The sequence below is a fragment of the Macrobrachium nipponense genome, chromosome 29, assembly GCF_015104395.2.
Source record: "Macrobrachium nipponense isolate FS-2020 chromosome 29, ASM1510439v2, whole genome shotgun sequence".
In the NCBI taxonomy this organism is placed as follows: domain Eukaryota; kingdom Metazoa; phylum Arthropoda; class Malacostraca; order Decapoda; family Palaemonidae; genus Macrobrachium; species Macrobrachium nipponense.
The window spans coordinates 36,143,083-36,169,812 of record NC_061092.1 but is presented as its reverse complement, the minus strand read 5'-3'; the positions used below and the strand labels follow the sequence as shown (position 1 = coordinate 36,169,812).

The following is a 26,730-nucleotide window of genomic DNA, read 5'->3' as shown; positions in this document are numbered from 1 at the left end:
ATGTTGATGATTTTTCGATTTCAGGAAAAAGAGAATTTGTGGATATGATCAAGGAACTTCTAATGAAAAATTTACGATTTCTAAGGTGGAGTCATCCGAATTCAGATTTACAGGGATTGATATAGTTAAACCAAGAGAAGGAATAGAAGTAAGCATGGAGGATTATGCCCAATCTATTGAGGAAATCAAAGAAATAAGGAAAATTGGAAATGACGAACCTCTAACAAAAACCGAATATAAAGTTTTCAGGAAGTATGCAGGAAAAATCCAGTGGTTGGCGGAAAATGTCCGACCCGACTTGGCTATTGTTGGATTGAACATGTCTATGAAAAATAAAGATGCTACGATCGGTGACCTAAAGAGAGTAAACAAAATTGTTAAGAAAATTAAATCAAGAGAAAGCAAAATAAAGTTCGGTAAAATAGGGAAGAAAGAAGACCTGAAAATTTATGGCCCTCGGCGATGCGAGTTACAGATGTGACTCAAAGTCAATTGGGGTAACTTGATTTTAATGGGAAACAAGAAAAACTGATATAGTAGCTCCTATATATTGGAAAACCAAAACCATCAAACAAGTTTGCCATTCGGCCAAAGACGCCGAAACGAGAAACTTAACTAATTAGTAGATGACAGTGTATTTAGCAAAAAGTGTTGAACAACTTATGTTTGGAGAAAAAGGAGGAAAAATCCCAGTAAAGCTGTTCACGGACAGCAGACCAACCACTGGAAAGTATAGCCTCATCAAAACAGGTAGAAAGAAAATTGTTAAGAAACGCAGTGGCAGACTTGAAGGAGAAACTAATTCATAAAGAGGTAGAATCATGTAGTTGGCTGAATACTAAAGACATGATAGCAGACATATTAACAAAGGAAAATAAAGAGAGTGATGACATGGTGGATGTCTTAGTTAGGGGAAGACTTAGAATGGCTTTAAATGAAGACAATCTTGTTCATTTTAAAAACGATGAGTTTCAGGCTAGAAAATGTTTAAAATTAAAGAGAAGGGAAACAGGTTTTTAAATATATGTGTAATTTCTTTTGCAATTCTTAGATATTTATGCAATGGAATGTTGTATGCGAGGTAGACTATTATAGTTCTTTTATTATGAAATGCTCTATTGTTTGTATTCATATTACAATGTACGTTTAGTTTTAGCTTGATAACGATTTTATATTTGATGCTATATTTTATCCACTTTATTATAATCAGTAACTTCTGTATAGATCTCTGTTTGTTTAACGAAGTAAAACAAAAAAAGGACGACGGGGGATAACAGATAACAATCCTTATTGCTTTGTTCCTCGTAGCCTTGTGTCTTGAGGTAACAATCCTTATTGCTTGTTCCCTTGTAACCTTGGTGTCTTTGAGACTCGAGCTTCGGTATCGCTCCCGTGTATGTTTTAATTAATAAAGTTCCTGTCTGAAGAACTGACGTCTCCTTCACCTCCCTGGGTACTATACACACTTCTGTCTCGTGTTTCGCACTGCACACTCCACAGATGTGTTCTGATTTACATTCATTTTTGTGGTGTCCATACCTCTGACACTTGAAGCATCTCAGAGGCTCTGGTACGAAGGCTTCTGTCTCGTAAGTGCCAAGAATCCCAAGGCTGACCCTGGCTGGAATTTGGCCCTTGAAGGTCGCTTCTATCTTAAGAGTTTCCTGTCCATCTTTTGCAGTACATCTCTTGGCTTCCATGATGTTGGGAACCTCGAGGACTCTTTCGATAGTTATGTATTTGGGGACTTTGCATATCATCCCCTTGCTTATTTTTGAAGCAGGATCAAGAAGGTGGCACAGGTTGTCTTTCCTCAGTAGTTCAGCAGCTTTTTGGTCCTTGGGAGTAATTATGAATTCTCCCCTTAAATTCGGTCTGCTATGAGGTTGGCTTCTGGATATTTTTTCTCGAGGGCCCTGACTGCAGCATATGAAGTCTGGCCCTCGATAACAACAGCTTTGAACTTGGGAAGTGCCGGAAATTCCGCAAAACTCGCCGTATTCGGTGCCGATGTCGTAGGGAGCAGGTTATTATTGGTCGAAATCGGTGGTACAATCTTCTTCTGTTTCTTCTTCTTCTTCTTCCTTACGGTGGCGAAGCCTTGCTCGTCCTCCAAGGGCGGGTCCTCCCTGGGATTACCGGGCGAAAGGGGTCTCTTAGAGGCCATACTTGTCAAAATTGTAGGTTTTAAAATGACGAGAGTTACGTAACGCGCCTGTGCACGAAAATACGTGTAGCAAGGAAGTCTGTGGGGCGGTATTTATAGCGGCTCGGACCTAGAGTTGCATTCTCATTGGTCGGGCCGGTCTTGGACGAAGTCGTGGATCTCGCCTCGAAGGTCTCGGGGATTCTCTCGTGCGAGCGCCACAGTAGTGTGCCTGGGGATGAACGACAGGAATTCCGTCCGTAGCAGGAATCCTGTCATCCCGTGGGGGCTCCTGATCATCTGGTATTGTCGGGGGGTCGTTCGCTGCTCTCCGGGCGGCGGTGGGAAGGAGAAACGTTTTCTTGGGGCGATGTTAAGATTTGGTTTCTCCTTGCCTATATGGAGGGCTTCTAAGAGGCGCAGACGTCGGGGATCCGTTGTCTGGTCTATTATTTCGATATTAGGAATAATATCATTTCTCTTTATCCGTTTGTTATGAGCAGTCCTGGCGTGGTTGAAGATGGCTCCTTCTTGAGCGTGGCAGGAGATTCGCTTGGAGAAACGCATGGAGGTCATACCGACGTATTTGCCGAGGCATCCTCGGACGGGGCATGTGTAACGGTAGACCACACTCGTCTTCTTCAAGGGATCCTGCAGGGGCGCCGAAGGGTTGTTTCTCATCACCAGGCTGCTCGTCTTCTTCGTTTTATAATAGATAATTAACTTAATATTTTTGTCTGGGTCGGCGGGGCTGACGTTTTCGTCAATGATCTTTTTGAGGGCTTGTTCGTCCTCCTTGTACCTCCGGTGGAAGTGTCCCTTGTAGAACAGCTTGATGGGCTCTGCAACATCGGGGCGGGGTTCCTGGTGATACCAGGCTTCCATATTTTTCCTTATAGATTCATCAACAGCACGATTGGTGTGTCCGTTGTCGATGAAGAAGACGAGTGTGGTGTACCGTTGCATGCCCCATCCGAGGATGCCTCGGCAAATACGTCGGTATGACCTCCATGCGTTTCTCCAAGCGAATCTCCTGCCACGCTCAAGAAGGAGCCATCTTCAACCACGCCAGGACTGCTCATAACAAACGGATAAAGAGAAATGATATTATTCCTAATATCGAAATAATAGACCAGACAACGGATCCCCGACGTCTGTGCCTCTTAGAAGCCCTCCATATAGGCAAGGAGAAACCAAATCTTAACATCACCCAAGAAACGTTTCTCCTTCCCGACCGCCGCCCGGAGAACAGCGAATGACCCCCCGACAATACCAGATGATCAGGAGCCCCCACGGGATGACAGGATTCCTGCTACGGACGGAATTCCCGTCGTTCATCCCCAGGCACACTACTGTGGCGCTCGCACGAGAGAATCCCCGAGACCTTCGAGGCGAGATCCACGACTTCGTCCAAGACCGGCCCGACCAATGAGAATGCAACTCTAGGTCCGAGCCGCTATAAATACCGCCCCACAGATTTCCTTGCTACAGGCTCTTCAAACGACTCGTCCGAGGATGACCTGCGAGAAGGTCGAAACGTTACGTAATACCAGATATACCAGCTATACCAGCACCAATACCAGCCCTTAAACCGAAGACGAACCGCATCGAACTGAAACTACGCCTACGGAATAATACCAGCACTAGCGACGACCCCTGCTTGACCTGGACCTGATATCCTGTTCCAATAAAAGATTACCTTCAGCATTTATGATTTTTAAAATTCACCCAATATGAATATTGGTCAGTTACTCAGACACATCGCGAGCCTGAGAAGCGAATTGTAAGGAAAATAAGAAAAAAACAATATATAAAATCCACTCGCTTAATTGCTATTCTTTTTAACAGTATTTGCCTAAAAGAGGGTCTTTTACCAAAATATTATTATTATTATTATTATTTTTTTTTTTAGAAATCTATTGAAATGGCTTTGTCTGTCCGTCCGAACTTTTTCTGTCCGTCCTCAGATCTTGAAAACTACTTGTACCAAAAGGGCATGCACAGTAGACAGTATCACTGAAATAGGGGCGTGTGTTTTCGAAGTGCATTATGAATGCATTGTGAATGAATGTACAAATACAATTTGAATGTTATTCCGTAAGAATTTGTAAATTCTCTGTACTGGAGTTTGTAATTATGTTTGAATAGGTAATATCAAAACAAGGGGACATAATTATTGGACTGGTTGTGTTACTAACATACTAAGAAACTGTAGTTTTATTGAACCAATCGAGGACGTATTTTTACGTCTGCAGTAGTAAAAACAAAGCGTTTGTGAAAAATAGGACAAATCCTGAAAAAAGGGAAATTAATATATCGGAAAATGAGAGCGAGTGAGAGATCTGATCCAATTAAGAAAGGATTGTACAGGTCAAAGGGGAACTTTTGGTTAATAGCCATTAAATTTCGTGAAACAGAACTTTTTATAATCTAAAATATGAGCCATTGCTCGAACCTGTACGTAATCCCATGTTTTTACAATTGAATTTCAAATTAGTCCCGAGGTACTTCAATGGAGAGCGCCATTTATCCAGGATTCGACTATGTTGCCATCTGGCGGATTGGTGCCGATGACGACGTAGTGTCGCGGTCGCCTCTCTAACAAGCGCAGCTAAGCATGCGTATTGTGTTGTATTCGTTCTTGGTATTGTCATCGTGTTTTAGGTTAATTGTCATTCAAATAGCGTCAATTATGCCGACTTGTTTGGCGTTTCGAAGGGAGGATATCAACATCAAAACCTTTCAAACAACGACGCAAACCATTGCCTGTTTGGACCATTTCTTGCCAACAGATATAAAAAATGACATTATTAGGTTATTAGGTATGACTATGAAATTTACATAATATGTTTAGGGAACTTAATTTCCTTCTGAATAGACCACGATACCGACGAAGATAGGGCGGCTATATATCGCTATCTATACTATGGTGCCTCCGTTATAACTAAGAAAACTGTAATTTTCGGAATCCGTCGTAGTTAGAGAAGTGTCTGAATCATTTGTGACTTGCAAAAATATGTCGCACGTGTAAGCTGCCATTTTTATTGTGTAAACAGCATGCCTGGCGGAATAGTTCCGCCTGTTTGAGACTACCGCGACATGAAGTCACGTATAACACATGAGCCACACATAAATGGCTGCGCCCATGGTGCAATAGAAAATTGGTTGTAAAAAATATGAAAACGCCCCTCTCAAATATTTTTTTTCACCAGGGGTACTTGAATGGAATAATACTACATATGGAACAGCTAAATTGCAGCCAGAAGTTCCCCTTTAATCGCTTCTTCTTTGGGGTTTCATCTTGTTTCATCTTCTAATATATATACATTTCTCGTTGGATCTTCTACTTCCAACTTTTACTTCCCTTATAGATTTATTCTTAAGCAGTTAAAATCTTCTTCCGTGAGGATTGTCATGGAGAATTATCTTCTTTGGAACCTAATCTTAAGTATTTATTCTCTTCTATGCGTATTCTTGTAGCGTTTATTACATTTTTGAGGAAGAAAATGATGAGATTGTGAAAGGAAGTTAAACGAAAGAAATACTAATGTAGTTGGCGTCCAAGTCCCTCCTGTTGAACATTGATTAAAGTTTTGTTACTCAGATGGCAAGTAAACCATATTTTAACAGTTTTGGACCTCTCTCTCTCTCTCTCTCTCTCCTCTCTCTCTCTCTCTCTCTCTCTCTCTTGTGTAAAATCCTACATAAGGATGCATAAATGCTTTTCATGGATGGTTCGCTCGCTTGTGCCTGCGGAGAAAGACAGAAGGTGACGGAAATCTCTATTCTCATAATACTCATAACCTATAACGATTATAGAAAAAAGAATATACAAAATACTTTATTATGTTTTGATGATGTTCAATGAATTTAACTTTTGTTACTTGGTTTTATGTTGGCAGACCCGGGAATCAAACTTCGGACCACCGGATTGGCAGCCGAGCGCGAAAACCACTCGTCCAGCGAGGAACTATTCAAGCGTTTAAGTAGCTCTTATAATCGACATGTTGCTATGAACGAAGGGGTTGATCATTTGACGGAATGCTTCTGGAAGACACTTGGTAATTGGCTTCAGTGCCCTGTAATGACTTGTCGACCAATCTTATGGAAAGAACAGTGAGATTTGGCTTTTTTCATGGGAGATTTTAGTTGCGATGAACAAGAAAATATAAATAGAGGCAAATCGGCTTTCCCTCAGCGCTATGATAATTAAGCAAAAATGTTCGTCACTAACTAGACTTACACGAAGTTAATGCTCCCTTTTAATGGAATTTTAAAGGCAAGAAATAATGATATTTATCTGATTTCCTCTATAAATAGGGGAATATAGAAAGTGTAACCACCAGATTCTTCTGTAATTACTTACATTCATATTATTTGCAGTTTATGTATTTTAACATATTATTATATTAAAACACATGGATTATGATTATATAGAGTAGAATAGAATATAAAATTTCGGCCAAAGGCCAAGCGCTGAGACCTTTGAGGTCATTCAGCGCTGGAAAGGAATTTTACTGTAAAAGCTTTGAAAGGTGTAACAGGAGGAAAACCTGGCAGTTACACAAAGAATCAAATGTTAGGAGTGGGTAAAAAGTAAGATGGAACAAAGACATTATGACGGAGGTACAGTAAAAAGGAATGAAAGGGGTTGCAGCCAGGGGCCGAAGGGACGCTGCAAAAAATCTTTAAGTAATGCTTACAGTGCACCACATGAAGTTATGAATAGCTCACTGTTTTTCATACCAAAGTTATATGCGCAGACGTACAAACAGACTCTAAAAAACAATTGCTCAGCGTATTTGGCAACGGTATTTTTGCGTCCATAAATAGAAAATTTCATTGCTTGAATGCCTGCTTTTAAACATATGATTGTTTGAATTGTGACTCTCTTTGTATTCAGATATTTACCATAGTTGCCGTGCGTAGAATACAGCACATACATATATTTGCGAGCTTCACTGAGAGCGAATAGTAGTTGGATAAATGTTTTCTACACGTACATTCCTGTTTCATATATCGGTATACAAATAAATAAATGTCTGTGTTACGAGACCATGGAACGGAGATGTATGTTTGAGTTCATAAACGTGTAGGTATGTTCTCTACAGTGAGATTTACGTAACCAAATACCAGCTGGAATTATAAACATCATTCATTATGAAAGTCACCAGTATTCGCACTAAAACAAATACAAATATAGGTCTGATGATATAAATACTCGGACAAATTCCAGTAGTTTGTGTACAAACGGTAATCATTCTTTTCTGTGCAGCCATCCTGAAAACAAGTTTAAGAAAAATCTGTGCTTCAAAATTATCTGATATCAGTTTTGTAATTCTTTGTCAATAATCACATTAATACTCTCGTTTTGTGTGATTAATTTATTCAAGGTTATATGTGTCTTACGACATGACTCATTTTCATTCATGCAAGCTGTCATTCTGTTCCTGTTTATTATTATTTTGCTGTCAGTTAGATTTTGGTATTATGTGAACTAGGCCTAATACCAGACTTTCTTTAGAATTTCCTACTCTCTAGGGAACTCTGGTGTTTGTCCGCGAGGATATTTTCCCAGGAGAATTGGTTCTGCGGGAATTTGTCGGGACCTCAGTCTTCGAGAGGAAATCATATTTTATTCTAGTGGCGTGATGAATATGTGATGGAAATAAACCAGCTCCTTCAGTCGAACATTAATATTCAGCCGCTTACAACGCTGTAGAAGAAATGTTTAATGATCAGGCGCTCTTCTCCGTTGACAAATACGTCAGACGAGTCCTGCCTCAAAATCTTGAGATTCGAGACAAAAATATCGTCACGATCATGTACGTTTACTCTTTTAGGAACAAAGTAAAGAACAAAAAGAAGAAGAGAAGTGTGATGAGTGGGAAAAGAAGAAGAGGGTAAGCGAGTAGGTGGAGGAAAAGTAATATAGGAAGAGCGGGATAAAAGAAGTGCAAGTAAGAGCCTCAAATAATGGAACGCTTCGTGTCAGCTCTCCCAAAGGCCAAGGTGTTGGTTGTTACCCTCTCTCGCGGAAAACCAGGTAAATCGTGCATGAGCGAGGAGGAAAGAACAACGGAATTGGATTGACGGGAAAAGGACAGACAGCAATGTTTTCAGCTAAAAACGTGCTTTTACTTTTCTGACAAGGAGAGGATTTTGTAAGCGCGACTGCTAGGGAAGAGGTACTTTCCATAGAAAGGAATGACTCCTATCAACATGTTACTTGTGTTAAACGAGGCGTCTTTTCTTACAAAGGACACAAGATGTATGATGTTAATGGAGTAAGTGACCATGAAACACTGTCAACCCCTCTCAGCGTTTATTTCAGAATTTTAGCGCAATAACCAAATAATTGATTACAGACAGATTCAGACATTACACACACACACACACACACACACACACATATATATATATATATATATATATATATATATATATGTGTGTGTGTGTGTATATATATATATATATATATATATATATATATATATATGCTTAAAAAATAACAGTAAATGTACGTGACTACATTAAATAAGTGAATACCACAGGAAAATGAGTCAGAAATCCAAGCGCTTTCGTCTTTACTAAGACATTGTCTAGGAACGAATGAAATACAGTTGGAAAGAAAGTTATCAGGTAAACAAAAAAATCAAGAATACCAGATGGTTAATTGTCAAAAGGGGTAAAAATCAAAGAAATAATCCATGATTTTTACCCCTTTTGACAATTAACCATCTGGTATCCTTGATCTTTTTGTTTACCTGATAACTTTCTTTCCAACTGTATTTCATTCGTTCCTAGACAATGTCTTAGTAAAGACGAAAGCGCTTGGATTTTTGCCTATCATTTTCTTGTGATATTTGCTTATATATATCTTCTTCTTCTTCCCAGCTTGTTCCCATTTTTATATGGGGTCGCCGTTTCGGATGAGCCATTTCCATCTATTTCTATCCTGCGCTTCTGCCTCATCAATTCCCTTCTCATGTAAGTCTCCTCTCACACAGTCCTTCCATCTCTTTCTTGGTCTCCCTCTTCTTCTTCTTCCTTGCACCTCCACCCCCATAGTATGTCTCCCAGCGTGGTCCTCATCTCTCCTCAACAGGTGTCCATATCATCTCAGCCTCCCCTCCTGCACTTTCTTTGATACTTCCACCACCATAGTTGACCCCTTATGTAGTCATTTCTGATCCTATCCTCTCTTGTCACCCCAGACATCCACCTAAGCATTCTCATTTCTGCCACATCCATCTCTTCTGCTCTGTTTTTCTCATGCTTGCTGTTTCTGTACCATACAGCATTGCTGTTCTTACCACCGTCTTGTGAAATTTTCCGTTTGACCTAAGCGGCACTCTTTTGTCACTAAGAACTCCAGAGGCCGCTCTCTAGTTGTTCCAGCCTGCTTGTACCCGATGTTTTACTTCTTCTTCCATACTTCCTCCAGCGTTAACAAAAGAGCCCAAATACTTAAACGTATCAACTCTCCTTATTTGCCCTCCACCAAGCTGAATACTTTCTCTATCATCCCCCTCAGTGGTGGTACACATATATTCTGTCTTAGATCTACTTATTCTCATTCCTCTGTCCTCCAGTACTTGTCTCCATCTTTCCAATTTCACTTCCAGATCTTTCCTGCTCTCTGCACACAGAACAATACCATCCGCATACAATATTTTCCATGGTACTGTCTCCCTTACTTCCTCTATTATAACATCCATCGCTATGTTAAAGATAAATGGGCTCAGAGCCGACCCCTGGTGTAATCCTACTCTCACCTCAAAACCTTCTGTCTCCCCAACACTGTTCCTCACTCTGATAAATACATTCCGGTACATCTCTTGTATCAATCGCACATACTTCTCTGGCACCATCTTCTCCCTCAGACTCCTCCATACCTCTTGTCTCGGGACTCGGTCATAAGCCTTTACAAGGTCAATGAATACCATATGTAGGTCCCTTTGTCTTTCCCCGAATTTCTCCATTATTTGCCTCAGACAAAATATACCATCTGTTGTTCCCCTTCCTTTCATAAATCCCATCTGCTCTTTACCTATTTGTACTTCTTCTCTCAGTCTAGCATCTACCATCCTTTCCAGTATCTTCAAAGTGTGGGACATCAATTTAATGCCCCTATAATTACCGCACTCTTGGACATCGCCTTTCCCTTTAAAAATTGGGATCAATATACTCCCACGCCACTCATTTGGTATCTTTTCCTGTTCAAGGATCTTTATCATAAGATCATACAGTATATCCACTCCTTCATCTCCTAATGCTTTCTATGCCTCCACCGGAATCATGTCTGGTCTGGTTGCCTTCCCATTCTTCATCTTCTTCAGTGCATTTAGTACCTCTTGCCTAGAAACCTCATTACCATGCCAATGTTCACTTGCCCATCCTCTCTTATTAGTCTATTATTTTCTTCATTTAACAACTGTTCGAAATATTCTTTCCATCTCTTCACAATGTCTTCCTCCTTTCTAAGTACTACACCATCTTGATTCTTTATTTGTTTGAGATCATCTTCTTTAATCCTTCCTTTGTCCCCAGCTCATTATACACATCATCATACGACTTTGCTTTAGCTTGGGCTACCACCTTTTTCACCGCCTTGTTTTTCTCTCTGAAAATATCTCTGTCTTCCACTGACTGTGACTCTTCCCATCTTTTCTTTGCCTCCTTCTTATCTTTTACTACTTTCTCAATGTCTTCATCCCACCACCAACTCTCCTTTTCTTCCCATATGATACCAGATGTCTCTCCTAGCAGCTCCTTTTCATGCCTTCTTATTACTGCTGCATTTCGTGCCCACCATTCTTGAACATCTTCAATCGCTATATCAATATCCTCCAAAACCCTCCTCTTAAACTCTCTCTTCTTATCCCCTTCCTTCTCTAATTTGTACCATTTAATTTTCCTTATCCCTTTAGCTTTGATTTTTCTTTCCCTTTTCAACTTCAAATCCATACATAGCAGTCTGTGTTGGGGGGCTACATGGTCGCCTGGAATAACTTTGCAGTTCTTGACCTCCACCAGATTTATCCTTTTATACAAGAAGTAGTCTATCTGGGAGAATCTTCCCCCACTCCTATATGTTATTAAGTGTTCCCTTTTCTTCTTAAAGAATGTGTTTACTATTGCCATGTCGAATGACACAGCAAAGTCCACTACACTCTCTCCTTCTGGGTTTCTCTCCCCAATTCCATGGCCCCCATGCACCCGCCCAATCGCCTCATTTTCACTTCCGACATGGCCATTCAAATCTGCCCCAACTATCACCCTCTCATGCTCTTCCAGTTCTTGCATTATTCCATCCATTTCTCTCCAGAAATTTCCCTTCTCTTCTTCTGTGCAACCAACTTGTGGTGCATATGCGCTTATAATATTCAGAATCTCTCCTCCATAACATATCTTCAATCTGATGATACGGTCATGCTTTCAATCTTTCTTTGCACTTTTATTACCGAGTTCTTCAGTTCACTAGACAGTACTATGCCAACTCCATTTCTACCTTGCTTATTTGCTCCACTATAATATAGCTTATATCCATCTCCCAACTCTTTAGCTTTATTTCCTTTCCACCGCGTTTCTTGCACCCAACATAACATCTCTACTTTCTTTTCTCTCATCAAGTCAGCCAATTCTCTACCTCTCCCAGTCATGGACCCAACATTTAGCTGACATACACTAAACCCAATGTGAGCTCGCTTCTTTACCTGCACCCGCTCCTGATGCAGTAGCCCTCGCCTTACCACAGAGTTAGGGCGATGTCTCTGTGCGTCGTTTACGGAGTACGCCCTATTCCGGCTCATTCCATTTTTTGGTTTTGGCACAGATTTTTACAGCCGGATGCCCTTCCTGACACCAACCCTCCCTATTTATCCGGGCTTGGGACCGGCACCCATATATGTATATATATATATATATATATATATATATATATATATATACATATATATATATATATATATATATATATATATATATATATATATGCATTGTTATCACATCACCGTGATTCATATATATACATGCATTAAGCTACAAATGTCCTTTAATATCCAATTCGCTCTACTTCGAATTAATACATTTTCATATATGTTAACCGAACGGGAATTTTCTTGTTGATAACAGTTTCGTCCTCTCGTGGATTCGAACCAGCGGACAGATGAGAAATCAGGACTTCAGTGACAATACGGGCTGACGAAATTATTATCAGCTAAAAAAAATTCCACTTCGGTTAACATATATGAAAATATATTAATTCCGAGGTAGAGCGAATTGGCTATTAAAGGATATTTGTTCCTTAATGTATACATATTATATATATATATATGTGTGTGTGTTTATATATATATATATATATTCTATATATATATATAGAGATATATATATATACATATATACATATATATATATATATATATATATATATATATATATATATCTATATATATCTATATATATATATATATATCTATATCTATATACACACACATACATACATACATACATATATATATATATATATATATATATATATATATATATATATATATATATATATATATCGTGTTACATTATTATACGTTGTTTTCATTTAGCATCATACTTTTTCCTTCTTTGTCCGTCGTATGCTTTTATTACATTCTTTGCGTGGGATCTCACATACATATCCTGTTTCATTGCTTTCGTTTTTTTTTTTTGGAGAATGTCTTATAACCACGTTCTTAATTGTTCTAATTGTTTTGAAAACATTTCTACCCAAGGGCTCAACAGGTGTCATGATATCATTAGACCAGTTTTTATTTTCAAACTCTTATTCGTCTGGCCATTAAACGTTTATCGTCACAAAAAACATGGAAAATAAAATAGCAGCGTTAGTAGCTTAGAAAATTAGAACAAGAAGTAAATATAAGGACGGAAGGTTTTAGAATGCTGCAAGTGAAAATTTGCGCCTGTTTATACTTTTTTTTTTTACAGTGGATTATAAACATGCCGAATTTTCATAATAGCCCTTACAATTCCGTTTGGTTAAAGTTTACGTTGGAAGTAAATACTCGCTTTTGTCCTCCCTAAAAACTCGATCAAGTCTGTTGCCGTTTTGATATAAAAACTTCCCTTTCGAAAATCATAATCGATTTCATTTTATGACAACTGATAAAACCCACATTCGCATGAGATAGGGGAGACCGGGGCTAGTTGTTACAATTTTACTATTTTTCACCTCTAATTCGATATCTGATGAAGGAAACTTAAACTAATTTCTGCTGTGAAAAGTCTGTTATATGTGTTATCATACTCATGCAACAAAAAGATTATATACTCTTTAATTCCTGTAATATAATGGAAAATACCAGAAAAACTTTTTGTATACAACTTGCCCCATACCCTGGGCAAGTTGTCAAAGAATCATGTTCTTTATAAACCAAAAGAAATCGGTTAACAATTCATTGTACTAAGGTCACATATATACATAATGAGCAATTTCATTTGCGCAACTTTCATAGACCTAATCTTTGCATTAAAGCATTGTACCCATTGCTCCCCTGAGACTGAATTTGCCATTCACCGATAATCTTCAATGTTCTGTCTGCTTTTATTTCCACCAGACTTCAGAAACCCTTTGTTATTCAGATTCCTTTTACTGGTTTTACTTTTGAGAACCTTTCCATGTGAATCCTCTTTATGCTTCTGTAGTTTCATCTTCATTTGTTGATCTTTGTGTCTTTCTAGAGCTACCCTTTTTAAAAGGTCGTAGCCCCTCTGGGGTTTTGATATCTCTTGTAGGTCTTTGTTCTGTCTTTAAAGAAGGAGGTGATTGGTATAAGTAAGGCCTATCTAAACCATCCTTGCTTGTGCTTGTAGCAGGGTCTGGAATCATAATTTCAAAGGCTTGTTATTCACTGGGGAGTTAGATGATCTTAAGGAGGTTCACAGGTAGGGATGATGTGGCCTGTGCAAACTTCAGTAGGCTGTAACAGGCTTTCATCATTTGCTTTGGTTTCATTACCCATTTTTGTGGCTTCTACAACTACAGTTGTATCTTGTGGATTTTCTTTTGAACGACCAAATACAACTATATATCGTGAGGGGCAAGTTGTTACTTATTGTAAGAACCCGCCCCGGGTAAATTATTTTCCTTCCCCTCATAAATTTTGCTATTTGAATTATTGGAAAATGAAGTCTAATCACATATGAAGCATAAAGACAGTTATTTTAAAAAATCACATTTTTTTTAATGAACACAGGTTTCATTAAGGTCTATGAAAATGATACGAAAGGTCAAATTATTTACTCAGGCTGTGCAAAGACAGTTTTTTGCTTGTAGTTTCGCAGGCGGGTGATCAACTTCTTTTGCACTCAACAAGGATAATGCTGACACTGATGCCTAATAGTGTGAAGAACCTCGGCGCCAACTATTGCCATATAATGAAGATATTGACAGTGTATCAACCTACCCCTGTATCCAACTAGCCCCGGTCTCCCCTATTTCAACAAGCCCTTGGGTAGTCTTGCGTGTAAAAAAAAATAAACTTACCTTACTGTCTCTATTGATTGATTTATGCGGCTGCGTAGCATAGTATAATAAGTTAAACAAAAGTATAATAATCTTCATGTAATCCTCATATAGTTTTCCTAACCTTGCTAGCGGAGTCTAGACGATGGTCGAATAGTCACACACTTCTCTACTAAATTCAGTTTCATCCAAAACAAGAGCGCTTGACTCACCAATTTTCTTATGAAGAACTTTTGTTTGTTACATATAACGTACTTATACAGGAACTGTCTAATTATTTGTTTTCTTAATTAACAGAAGGCTTTTGTCATTTCCAATAAATATTATAGCTCACAGAAATATTCAACCCATAACTCAATGATTAGGTCATCAACAGATTTTGCAAGCTATGGAAAGAAACTTGCTAAGCCTGAGTATATGTAGTGTAACAATTTAGCTTGAAAATAATTTGAGATTTCCATTTATATAATATGTTAATGTAAAAAGCTGCAAATTTGGATAATGAAAAGATGAAAAATAATTGCTTGACCAGCTAATGTTTCATGATCAGTATGTGCACCCTCCCTTGCACATCAGATTAACAAAGATGTTTAAAACATTTATTTTTTTTAATAAAAGAAGTTTAGTACCGGTTATTTGGGAAAGCTGGTAATTAAAAGGGTTATTTTTATTTTTGGTGTTACAGTATCACTACAAAAATTTGATTTTAAAGGTGACGAGAATTGTACGTAATATTTATATAAATATCAGATAATTATAACCTCACAGATTCACTCCTAACCTCTCTTTGTGATAATTTTATGTATGTCTAATCCCCGTGGAACCATTTTGGGAGAAAAATGGTAAACTAAAAACAAAACGATAATCATATACTGACTAAAAGAACGAACAAATTCATTCTTACAAGACAGTGGCTTATGTAGGTGGCCGAGAAGAATAATAGAAAAAGATAAGTGTTCATGTTTGTAGGCGTGGACAGCTGGGAAACGCATAAAATGGTTTAATGTTTTCCCAGGAAAAAGCGAGTAGAATGTGTTCCACAAAATTCGGTAAAGAAAAAAAATTATGTTAACTCGTGTAGTTCTGTGTTCCAGGAAAATGAATGAAAATGTATTTGTAGAAAAGGAGAGCGTATATGGGTTCCTTCAAGTCAGGGAAAAAAACCTTGAGTTTATGAATTCTGCGTAACTTACATTTGTCCTTGCTCATGGGTTTGAGGAAAAGTGAATATTGCTTTTGTAGCTTAATAAAAAAAATGTATAATATTGGTCGGTTCGTGTTTATTTCAGGAAAATTACATGTCGGGTCGTGTTAGTTTTAGGACAAAGCACGTGCACTAGTTTAACTTCAAGAAGACCACGTGATACTGTTCGAGCTCGTTTCAGAAAAGAAAAACACGGATTGTTGTTTGAGTTTGGCTTACGAAAGACGACTGTATCTTTGAGCTTAATTTTGGAAATTAACATTGGGCTCTGTTCACTTGAGGAAAAGAACGTTTTATTTCAAGCTTATTTCAGGAATAAACATAAGGGGTATCGTAAAAGAGGTACATTTAGTGGAAAGAAATCGGCCATTTCACATGACTGAATTTCACTGATACACAAGAAGTACAATAAATTGTTTGATAAAATTATACTTTAGCTCAGAGGAGGTACACACTTAGAATGTGTAGTAAAGACAATACATTATTCATTTTCTCATGAAAAAGCAAATATACATGTTCGATTTGCATAATTTCATACTGATATATATATATATATATATATTATATATATATATATATGTGTGTGTGTGTGTGTGTGTGTGTGTGTGTGTGTGTGTGTGTGGTTTGTGTGTGAGTATCTTTATTTGTAAGAACTAAGTAATTCAGAGACCATTTTTGTTATTCAACAGATGTCAGGTATGACGAAGATTGCCTTGAAAATTCAATGCCATAAGGAATTAAAGATTCTCTCTCTCTCTCTCTCTCTCTCTCTGCCTTGCTTGTTCACAGTCTTATATTCTTAATCCCTCATGTTTAGATTGATTCCCGAACACGGATTTTATCAAAATTTTCTCTTACTTAGACACTATAAAGATGAGAACATTCTCTCTTGTATATTTCATATTACATAAGCGCTAAAGATTGTATCGTTATGTACAGTTCTCAAAAGCCTTTTATAAATGCCAGGCTTTTATTATGTAAAATAAGCAGATTAAAAGAAAATTACAAAAAAGAGGGAAGAGTGACCTTATTCTGTCATGTACTCCTTATGTAACTGTAACTTCATTTTCTTACCGTCCCAACTTTGAATACAAATACTTCATCTTTGCAAGAGTTGGTCGAGTTACATAAGCAACTTTCCAGGCCTTCTGCTGTCTTGTGACCTCGATGTATGTTATTCTTTATTTGATTATTCACTGTTCTTCATATTTAAAGATTAAACTGAATGTCGTTTTCACCTCCCTTTCTATTTGTGATTCTCAGAGTTGACTTTTGTATTTTAAGTTACGTGAAAGTGTAGTGAAATGACTCACAGTTTCAGGTATCAATAACTTCTATGAAGTGAGGCTTTTGAAAATGTGCGATGTCAGCAGCCAAAAAATGCTGTGACTTCATTAGTACTCTCGGATGCAGTTAGTATAAAATATGAGCTCGTGCTCATTTTAATAATCAGCGCTTGCATTTTGAAAAATGAACCATTTTTCGAATTTCTTTTTTTCACGCCGTCCCTTCTTAAGTCAGTACTCTGAACTTTATACTTGATTTATTTGTTTATATATATATATATATATATATATATATATATATTATATATATATATATATTGGATGATATTTAATCTCCCTTCCAAAGGAATGCTTTTAGACGCTATATAGAAATGTATAAATAGGAGTTTATGAAGATGCTGTTGAGAAATATATTTGATCGGTCAACAAAATGCTCTTGCAAAATGCACCCAAGCATTACTGTGAAATGCGATCAAGTACTACTTAAAAGTGCATTCAAATGATACGAAGAAATACATTTCAAGTTTTCGTCTGGAAATGCATTCAGATATAAAGAAGTGCATTTTGACGATGTTGAGAAATGCATTCAGGTTTTACTAAGAAATGCCTCTCAAAGCTTCTAAGAAATGCTCTCAAACGTAATAAAAAAACGTCGTGTACTCTAATGACTCTCAATGAGTATGCTTTACCTGCGACCTCTTAATGTCTTACCTGCTCTGATGAATATTTTAAAAGAAATTAGAAATATGGACTTACTTCTAGAAGTAATTCGATTATGAAATTTATCCGAATATTTGCTATGATCTTTACCTGGGGATCTTAGACGTTCTAAAAGATAGTGTTGATATTCCATTTAATTAATTTTTTCTTTGTTTCTCTTACTTATTTTTATTGCGGTTTATTCCCTTTTAAAGCAGCATCTGTGTCATGATTCTGGGGCATCATAAATCTATCAGTCATTTTGGTACTGCATTTTAAATAACTAATGTCTAAGAAGACATTCACCTGTCAAGAAATGCAGCTCTCATATCATGAAGATGTTTATCTTCATTTGCCCCAGATACGCATTTCTTCAACGAAATTATGAGGATTTGATCGAAAATGAATAACAGTAAAAATACAAGAGACTGTGGGCTAACTAGGTACATTGCAGTAAAAGTCTGCTTCAACCTAAGTCTGATTGACGACAACTTTTCCAATCACAGTTCGCCTGCCTGTTGCCATATTTGTTACCAGTTCCTGCGACTATCGATATTTCAGGTATTCACTTGACCTGACGTTGCTCAACTTCGATGGTCGAGTCTTTGAAAAGGGTACATTCATACACACGCACACACACAGATATATACTGTATTATGTATATAACTTACATTTATGTATGTAATTTATGTATGCATTTGATGAATCATGGATGAACTCCCTCTGCAGAAAACTTCCAACAAAAATATGCTCTTCATACGACCGCAAATGAGGCTCATGAGCAGTGCATCAAGATCCCCTACTCACACCCTGCTATTCACCTCCATCAGTGTCCTTCCTCTCCAATGTCTCTTCTTACCACCTATCCAGCTCTTGCCAGGTCCTCCTCCTCCTCCTCCTCCTCCTCCTCCTCCTCCTCCTCCTCCTCCTCCTCCTCCTCCTCCTCCTCCTCCTAACACTTCTCCCAACCTATTGGCCTCCATTCTTTCCACGAAACCAAACTATTTATTAATATTCAGCTCTACTCCTGAACATATGATGATGACCTATTTATCACTTCCGTGACCATACGTATATAATTACATACTTACATATAATACATAGATACACATAGTACGTATATATATATATATATATATATATATATATATATATATATATATATATATATATATATATGTGTGTGTGTGTGTGTGTGTGTGTGGTGAATGTATGTATGTATAAGCATTAAGCTGTAAATGTCCTTTAATCTAATTCGCTTTACTTCGGAATTATTATATTTTCATATATGTTGACCGAAGGTAGAGAGAATTGGATAATAAAGAACATTTGCGTCTTATTGCTTGTTTATGAATCACGATGTTGTGATAAAATTCATTATATATATATATATATACATACATATATATATATATATATATATATATATATATATATATATATATATATATCTGCAACTGATCTATACCTTGGAAAACGGAGTCTTGATAGAAAGAGTAAGACCAGCACTTGTACATAAAACATCCTTTATTTTGTTATGACTACCGGTTTCGGAGTAACTGTCTCCATCATCATGTCTATACAAAAACACAGAAAATAGTGACCACCCTCTAAGGTTAGATTCATTTTCCATTCTCTCTAGTCGAGTGGCCCCCATGGAGCTGGCAATAGTAGAAAGTCTCTACACTTTAAAGTTGAAACCTTCCCTCAGTAACAACGGGAGGTCCACGGAGATTCTGTGTTTTTAAATTTTAAGTGTGTATGTTTGTATGCCTTCATGATGCAGGTATTTACTTTTTTTTTAATATTGCTTCCTTTCCTTTTTTTATGCTTGTACATTAATCTTTTTTATTATATATACAATGTAACCTTCATTCTAATGATCGATTGTGATATAGTGATTTTTAATTATTTTTCTGTGTTTTTGTATAGACCTGATGATGGAGACAGTTACTCCGAAACCGGTAGTCATAACAAAATAAAGGATGTTTTGTGGACAAGTGCTGGTTTTACTCTTTCTATATATATATATATATATATATATATATATATATATATATATGCATCAATATATGTTTTAAAATGTGTAACTCATATCGCAGAATTTGCGACTGAAAACTATGGGGTCTCAGTATTTTTAGAAAATTTCATTATTTTCCTGTTTAGTACCTATGAGATTATACGAAACCTGTTTCCTGATGCTTTCGAATACGTCGTCATCCCTTAAGTAATGGACCCTCATAAAGTACTGGTGTTTGTCGAATGCCTGAATCAGTTACAGAATAGCTTCAAATATATCTTAAATTACGTGGTCAGCAATTTAATTTTGAAGTGTCAGCTGAAGATTTTTTTTGTATTATCTGGCCTACAATAATATCCCACTCATTTCTATAATACCCTATTAAAGCTTGTTTATTAATAAAGTGCAGCTTGCTATTTTGAAACCCATTTTGTAGAGATCAGCAAGATATTTGTGACCAGCATCCTATCAATTATCAATTTTCTGACTCTAGATACAAAAATATTCTTAACCTTTCTGAATTAACTTTGAAAGCGAAATCTATAAAATAACGGCATTTGAAATCCCCCTGGTTTTCTTTTGAACTGCGTATAGAATAAATTCTCATAAATTCTCCTCTTGAATATTTTTAACAGCATTCTCCGGTACAATATTCAGAATAATAATTTGCTTTCAGGTACGTGGTTTATAGCGTTTTATTAACAGTCACAATTTTATATTTCTCTGATATTTCCGTGTCTCAATTCTTTGTGACATTTTTTCAAACAATAGCCTGATTTGTAATTCAGTTATGAACCTTTTCTCTAATTTCTGTCACAGTATTCTATTCCCCTTGACGGTTCTAAACAGCGTTAAAACATTATCCTGAAATATTTTCATTTATGAACAACAGTTCAAATACTCCTCATAATCTTTTTTTTTTCTCATTTCTAAATCCGTTTTGTGTCCGAGTGGCTTCCAGATCTCTTGAGGCTCCAGGAAATTCCTTCCATGCTTTTTCAAGTCAAAGACGTATAACTCGTGCACATTTTGAAAGCTCAAAAGACAAGTCACAAGAGAGAGAAAAATGTGAAGGAGAAAATGCTTTTATCCTTGCTTTTCCATTTTCCTTGATTTTACTTGAGATTTCCTCTCTCTCTCTCTCTCTCTCTCTCTCTCTCTCTCTCTCTCTCTCTCTCTCTCATCTGTACATGTCAGGCGTTCGTTTAATCTTCTCTTTTTATTCATGTTCATCTCACTCTCTTTCCTACTTGTATATGTTAGTCTAATGTCTTATCGCTTGGCGATAGACTTTTTGTTTTTTCCTTACGGCTGTTATCCGTAGCTTCGCGGCTCTCTCTCTCTCTCTCTCTCTCTCTCTCTCTCTCTCTCTCTCTCTCTCTCTCTCTCTCTCTCTCTTTATCTTGGAAATAGTCACGTGAAAGGTCAAATGTCCGATGCCTTTCCTCCTCTGCCTCTGAAATTCACCTTCTTTGCCTTTGCAGAACACTTTCTTCCCCATGACATACCTCAACCCTTTCCGTCTCGAATGAACCTTTGCTTCTCTTCCCTCTCTCTCTCTCTCTGTCTCTCTCCCTCGGCTCCTTGCTCTCACCCGGTCTTAATTACCTCTCATTACTTCATTAGGAACGGTTACCATTTTGAGCGATGTTAACTCGGGGAAATTATCGAGGAACTAATGGCTTGATTGACTGTGATTTCTTAGGTAAAAACATTCGTTTTTCCAATTCATTAGCTCTCCACCAGAACGAAGGCGCTTTTTCTTAAGATTGCTTCAGCTATCGTTATTGCTTCGTTTTGTGTTGTTGTTAATGTTTTTGTTACTGTTCAGCATTCGACAATAAAATTCCTCCCTCTTATGGCCATAGCTGTCATTTTTTATCGAAATTGCATGGACCATGCACAGAAAGGAATATGGTACGTTATAAAAAAAAATTAATAAACTGATGTCAACGTATAAGAAAATTATGTCCTTACAATAATTCACCAAAATACACATTTTTCGTGTTTATTTCTCTAAGACACAAAACAGGTCATTTTAGCGGTTACTTGCCTTATTTGTTCACGCAGGGTTACTTAGACTTCGCGAGCATTTGGCTTTTTACAAGAAGATATTAATTTCCTCCAGTCCAAACTTCAAGTTTTGGTTCTTGTTTGCTCTAAAATGTTTGAGCTGCGGTTCTATGTCTATGTTAAATGTGTGTCATGCATCCTTGATGTTTTGCTCGGCTACAGGCTTAGATAGGCTTCGGGAGCTGTCCTCAGAAATGTATTTACAGGGGAAATAGGAGGCCGTTGACCGGAGTACCTAGCAAATGTATATTTAAGCGAGAAGTAAGAATCTGCTTGTTAATGAAATTGATGCCGTGTTTTCTATGATTAAAGAGAATAGTGAAATGATTGCCTGCAATGCGATACAGTACTCCACGCATCTACTTCGAAGTCATTTACAAATCAAGAAGTGTTGATTAGGAAAAGATCAACATATCATTAATGAGCTCACTGAGCTTAACAGTTTTTAGATCCTTACTTTGCTACTGTTCTTCTGATCATTTCCAATGGTAGGCCTCGGAAACTGACTTTTTACACTCCTAAACAGAAATAAAAGAAAAGAAAAAAGAGCGGAATGACACACGGGCCGGCGTCAATTGTCTCATGAGAAGGTTGACCAAGACAGTAGACTTCGTAAGATGACTGACAGGAAAGTGAAGGCGATTTATTATGAGAAATTTCAAGTATTTGAGTGAAATTACAAAATAGAACTCTAAATTAGTTTCCCTTAAAAATAAGGTAAAGGAAAAGATTATTGTCAGAAAGAGGCAGATTTACCCTTCATCTCTGACAGAAACGGGGCATGTAATGACGTTTAGCTTGTAACTCGTAGAACAAAGAGATTAGTTGGGATTTAATGTACCTGAGGCCTATGTGTGAATATGTCAGGAAGTAATGCCAAGGTGAATGAATCATTGTTCCCATAGGTTCCAGTGACTGGAATAAGAGAATCTGTAAATTCAAAGCGCTGCGCGACTCTATATTTATAGAAAATGAAAATTAATTATAATCAAATAAATTATGGATATGAAAGATATGTGTTTTGGGATGATTGTATGGTTAGATCGATCACCTTTAGGAGATCACGGTAAATAAAGGAATGCTTCTAAGAAGGACAGACGTCAGTGTTCAAAACAAGACATGAATAAATTGATAAGAGAATGCAGAAGGGTTATCTTTTGCCCACAGATCTGTTCACGAAGATTGAAATGGAACACAGATGGTAAAAACTTGACTCCCAGAGAAGGCAGTTCAAACATTCTGAAAAATCTAGAAGCTGTGAGCTAAAATACTGATGTAGAATAGTATCATATGAAAAATGGAAAAAAACTCGGTTAGTTTCAGAAACTCTCATATGTTGTTATTTACATTATTCACTACATAAATGCTCAGAGGAACCATTTTCTGCATTAATTGTTGCTCGTGAAGTTCAGCAATATAGATGAAAGGTTTAAATGGCAAATTATTAAGACAAGAAAATTTCCACTTTGGTTCATTAATCCTAATTGGTAGTAAGTTACAAGGTAAGATTTAGAGTGAATCATGTCACTACAGTTGGAAGCTGATATTTAGTAACAAACTTTTATCAAATTGATTTATTGGAAAAGTCTTTGAATCGATAACATGCCAAAATGGGTTGGACGGATTTTTATGTACTTTTGGTGCAGTTTTATTATAGACTGTCTCAGTAGAGGTATGTGGAGATTATGATTATAACCATCTTGATATGTCCAGTCCCTAGTATTTGTTGAGATTATTTGTAATATGCTTTTGAATTCAGGGGATTAACGTCCAAATGCATCATCTTTTATACATTCCTTGTTAATGCCATCATCCAGTATTCTTATTTCCTTGATTTAAAGTTATATCCATGATAATATTCTAATTGTTTGTTCCTTTGGTCATATTCATCTTTATTATATGAGCAGTCTGGGAAACTGTTAAAGGTTTTATTTGATTGAGTTTTAGAATTATGTGGATCAAAGGTTACAGATGCGGAGCTGCTACATTGGTCTTCTTGTGAAAAAGCCAACCTTTTAGCCCATTAGTGAACAGAGTTTCTAAGGCTATTAATTACTCGTTCAGAATACAAAAATCAGTGCATATTCAGAGGAAGCTTGTTTGTTGTTGAAGAACTTATCTTAAGGAACTGGATGTTCCTCAGAACTAAATCTGGATATTATTCAGTGTGAATGGTCTGGGTAACTTGATAGAGATATTTAAAATGTTCATCTGGTACCCCGTTATGTAGGTGTGGGAGGTTGATGTTCCCTGGTTCTTCCTTTTGTGTACGCGAACACACGCGCACACACACGGACATTATATTTATATATATGCATATATGTGCATATTTATATATATATATATATATATATATATATATATATATGTATATATATATATATATATATATGTATATATATATATATATATAGGGCGAGATATAGTAAAGTACATAGAATACCAACAAGATAGAATGTTATTTGTTATATAAGTAACTGAAAGATATACAGCATGCATGTTGCATAGTGTGGCCTTTTACTCGTAGCACACGTCCGTCCCTTCAGGTGAGTAATGTCGTTAGGCTGCAAGCAATAATTTTATTATTTCTACCATGCAAGCCTTCGGAGTTTTACAAATCGTTCTTTTTTTCTTCTCTTAGAGTTCCTATTTGAGTAAAACGTGGGCATCGCTCAGTGTATAGTAGATTTACATATCAATAAATAAACGACAAAATAGTCACGTAAGAAAATAAGTAGTGATCATTCTTCTTTTTTTTTTCTTCTTTTTTTTAACGACTTTCGTCCGCTCTCCCAACGCAAAGCAAAAGTTGGAATAAATCAACGAAGGAATGAAAACTTTTCCGAATAGTTGCAAATTACATTACACCGCTTTTTCCCTTGGGCGTTTATGGCACGGGCTCAGGAGGGAGTCGTTATTCCTTAACACCTTTTGTGACAAAAAATATGAATTTGAAAAAAGGGAATATCGGAAGAGGTTTAATTAAAAGTTTATTTAGCAAAGGTGTTTACTGTCTCTTTAATATCGCCTTGTAGTCAATAACCCATTATATCTGTACTTAACTTGCTTTTGCGTTTCGTTTCAGGAACTTCGTGGGATGTCATGATTGAAATTTTAAGAAATGTCATGTGAAGTGCCTTCAAAAATTATAACTATGTACACACACATATATATATATATATATATATATATATATATATATATATATATATATATATATATATATATATATATATATGCTTTTTGAAGGCACTCCATGTGATATTTCTTAAAATTTTAACATGATATCCCATATAATATTTATAATATAATATTTAATATATATAAATATATACTATATATATTTGCGTGTATATATATGTATATATATATATATATATATATATATATATATATATATATATATATATATATAATTATATATATATATATATATATATATATATATATATATATATATATATATGAAAAGTGTCCAGGTCGAATTAACAAACTTCTTTTTTCATCCCTCTTATGTCTTCATTTACTTCATCTTCCGTTCAGTTTGTTTTGTTAATCTTAGTTAAAGAAAGCAAGTTTCGCACAGTAGCCCTTATTTGATTGTCAGTTAAGAGATGATAAAAAGTTCCCTCATCGCACTTCATTAACGAAAAGTTTTCCAAACTTTGTATGTGGTGAAAAGGCAAAAGTTTCTATTTACCAATTCTCTCTCTCTCTCTCTCTCTCTCTCTCTCTCTCTCTCTCTCTCTCTCTCTCTCTTTATATACACACACACACATATATATATATATCTATATATATATAATATAATATATATATATATATATATATCTATATATATATATATTATATATATATATCATTAGGAATACATACATGCATAAAATATAAACATATATATATATGTTCGCTACCTCTGTTCTTGTATTTAAATCTCTCTCTCTCTCTCTCTCTTTCTCTCTCTCTCTCTCTCAGGACTTTTCTGGTTTTCCGCGAGAAACAAATGCTGTCAACAGCCCTCCGTAAAAATAGTTGTTACAAGTTTACCCTTTGTCACTGTGCCTCAGACACCACCACCACCGCCCCTACCCTTCCCCGAGCCACTCTCATGTGCCCTACGCTCTTCTCTGCCTCTTCCTCACTTCCTCCTCCTCCTCCTCCTCCTACTCCTCCTCCTTCTAATCCTCCTCTCCTTTCTTGTGTGGCGTCGGCTTCGCTCTCATCATCTGGCAGAGCCTGACTTTGGTAATTGCTTCTTCAAATACCCCGGAGGCTGACATCTCAAGCTTCGAGCTGGGGAGAATCCCTGACTGCACTTTTCCACGGGATGAATGCTCTGCCCCCAACCCCACCCCAACCAAACCCCCACCCCCCTTAGATATATCTGGGGAATTTCCCTGAATTCGGTTTTTCTCGGAGTGAAATCTTCACGGCATTTTACGTCTTCCTATTGTTCACTTGATAGATTAAATCCTCTCGTTTGGACAGTTATTATTTTTACCGATAAGTCGTATGGTAGAGAGAGAGAGCGGGAGTGCGTAATAAACATAGGTTACTGAGAGAGAGAGAGAGAGAGAGAGAGAGAGAGAAAATGGCGATGAGCAATGTATTGTGACTGGTATGATTTTATTTTGGATTATGTAAAACTTGTTTATGTGGTAATTTATTTATTTCTTAAACATTTGTAATTATTTTTTTTTTACTTTTCAAACATCTGTAATGAAAAACTCATCTTCTGAATGAAATGACCCATGAGAGTTTCATAAACTTTGAAGCTTT

At 36.7% G+C, this 26,730-nt stretch overlaps 1 protein-coding gene across 1 annotated transcript; it reads left to right on the top strand.

Annotated features, from left to right (window-relative positions):
• The first annotated feature begins 626 nt into the window (after window positions 1-626).
• Window positions 627-18,814, top strand: LOC135206312 (protein AF-9-like). Its single transcript, XM_064237735.1, has 6 exons — window positions 627-730; window positions 3,046-3,145; window positions 7,990-8,049; window positions 16,563-16,569; window positions 18,365-18,472; window positions 18,588-18,814. Exons 1-6 carry the CDS (start codon window positions 627-629, stop codon window positions 18,812-18,814), a joined length of 606 nt encoding a protein of 201 aa, XP_064093805.1.
• The last annotated feature ends 7,916 nt before the right edge of the window (window positions 18,815-26,730 follow it).

Bases quoted from the DNA above. Each gene is read 5' to 3' on its own strand.
- LOC135206312 (XM_064237735.1), top strand. From the start codon at position 627: ATGACAGTGTATTTAGCAAAAAGTGTTGAACAACTTATGTTTGGAGAA. The intron at 731-3,045 runs GTATAGCCTCAT...TTTTCCTTATAG, and splicing joins AGCAGACCAACCACTGGAAA to ATTCATCAACAGCACGATTG. The intron at 3,146-7,989 runs GTATGACCTCCA...TTACTCTTTTAG, and splicing joins ATGCCTCGGCAAATACGTCG to GAACAAAGTAAAGAACAAAA.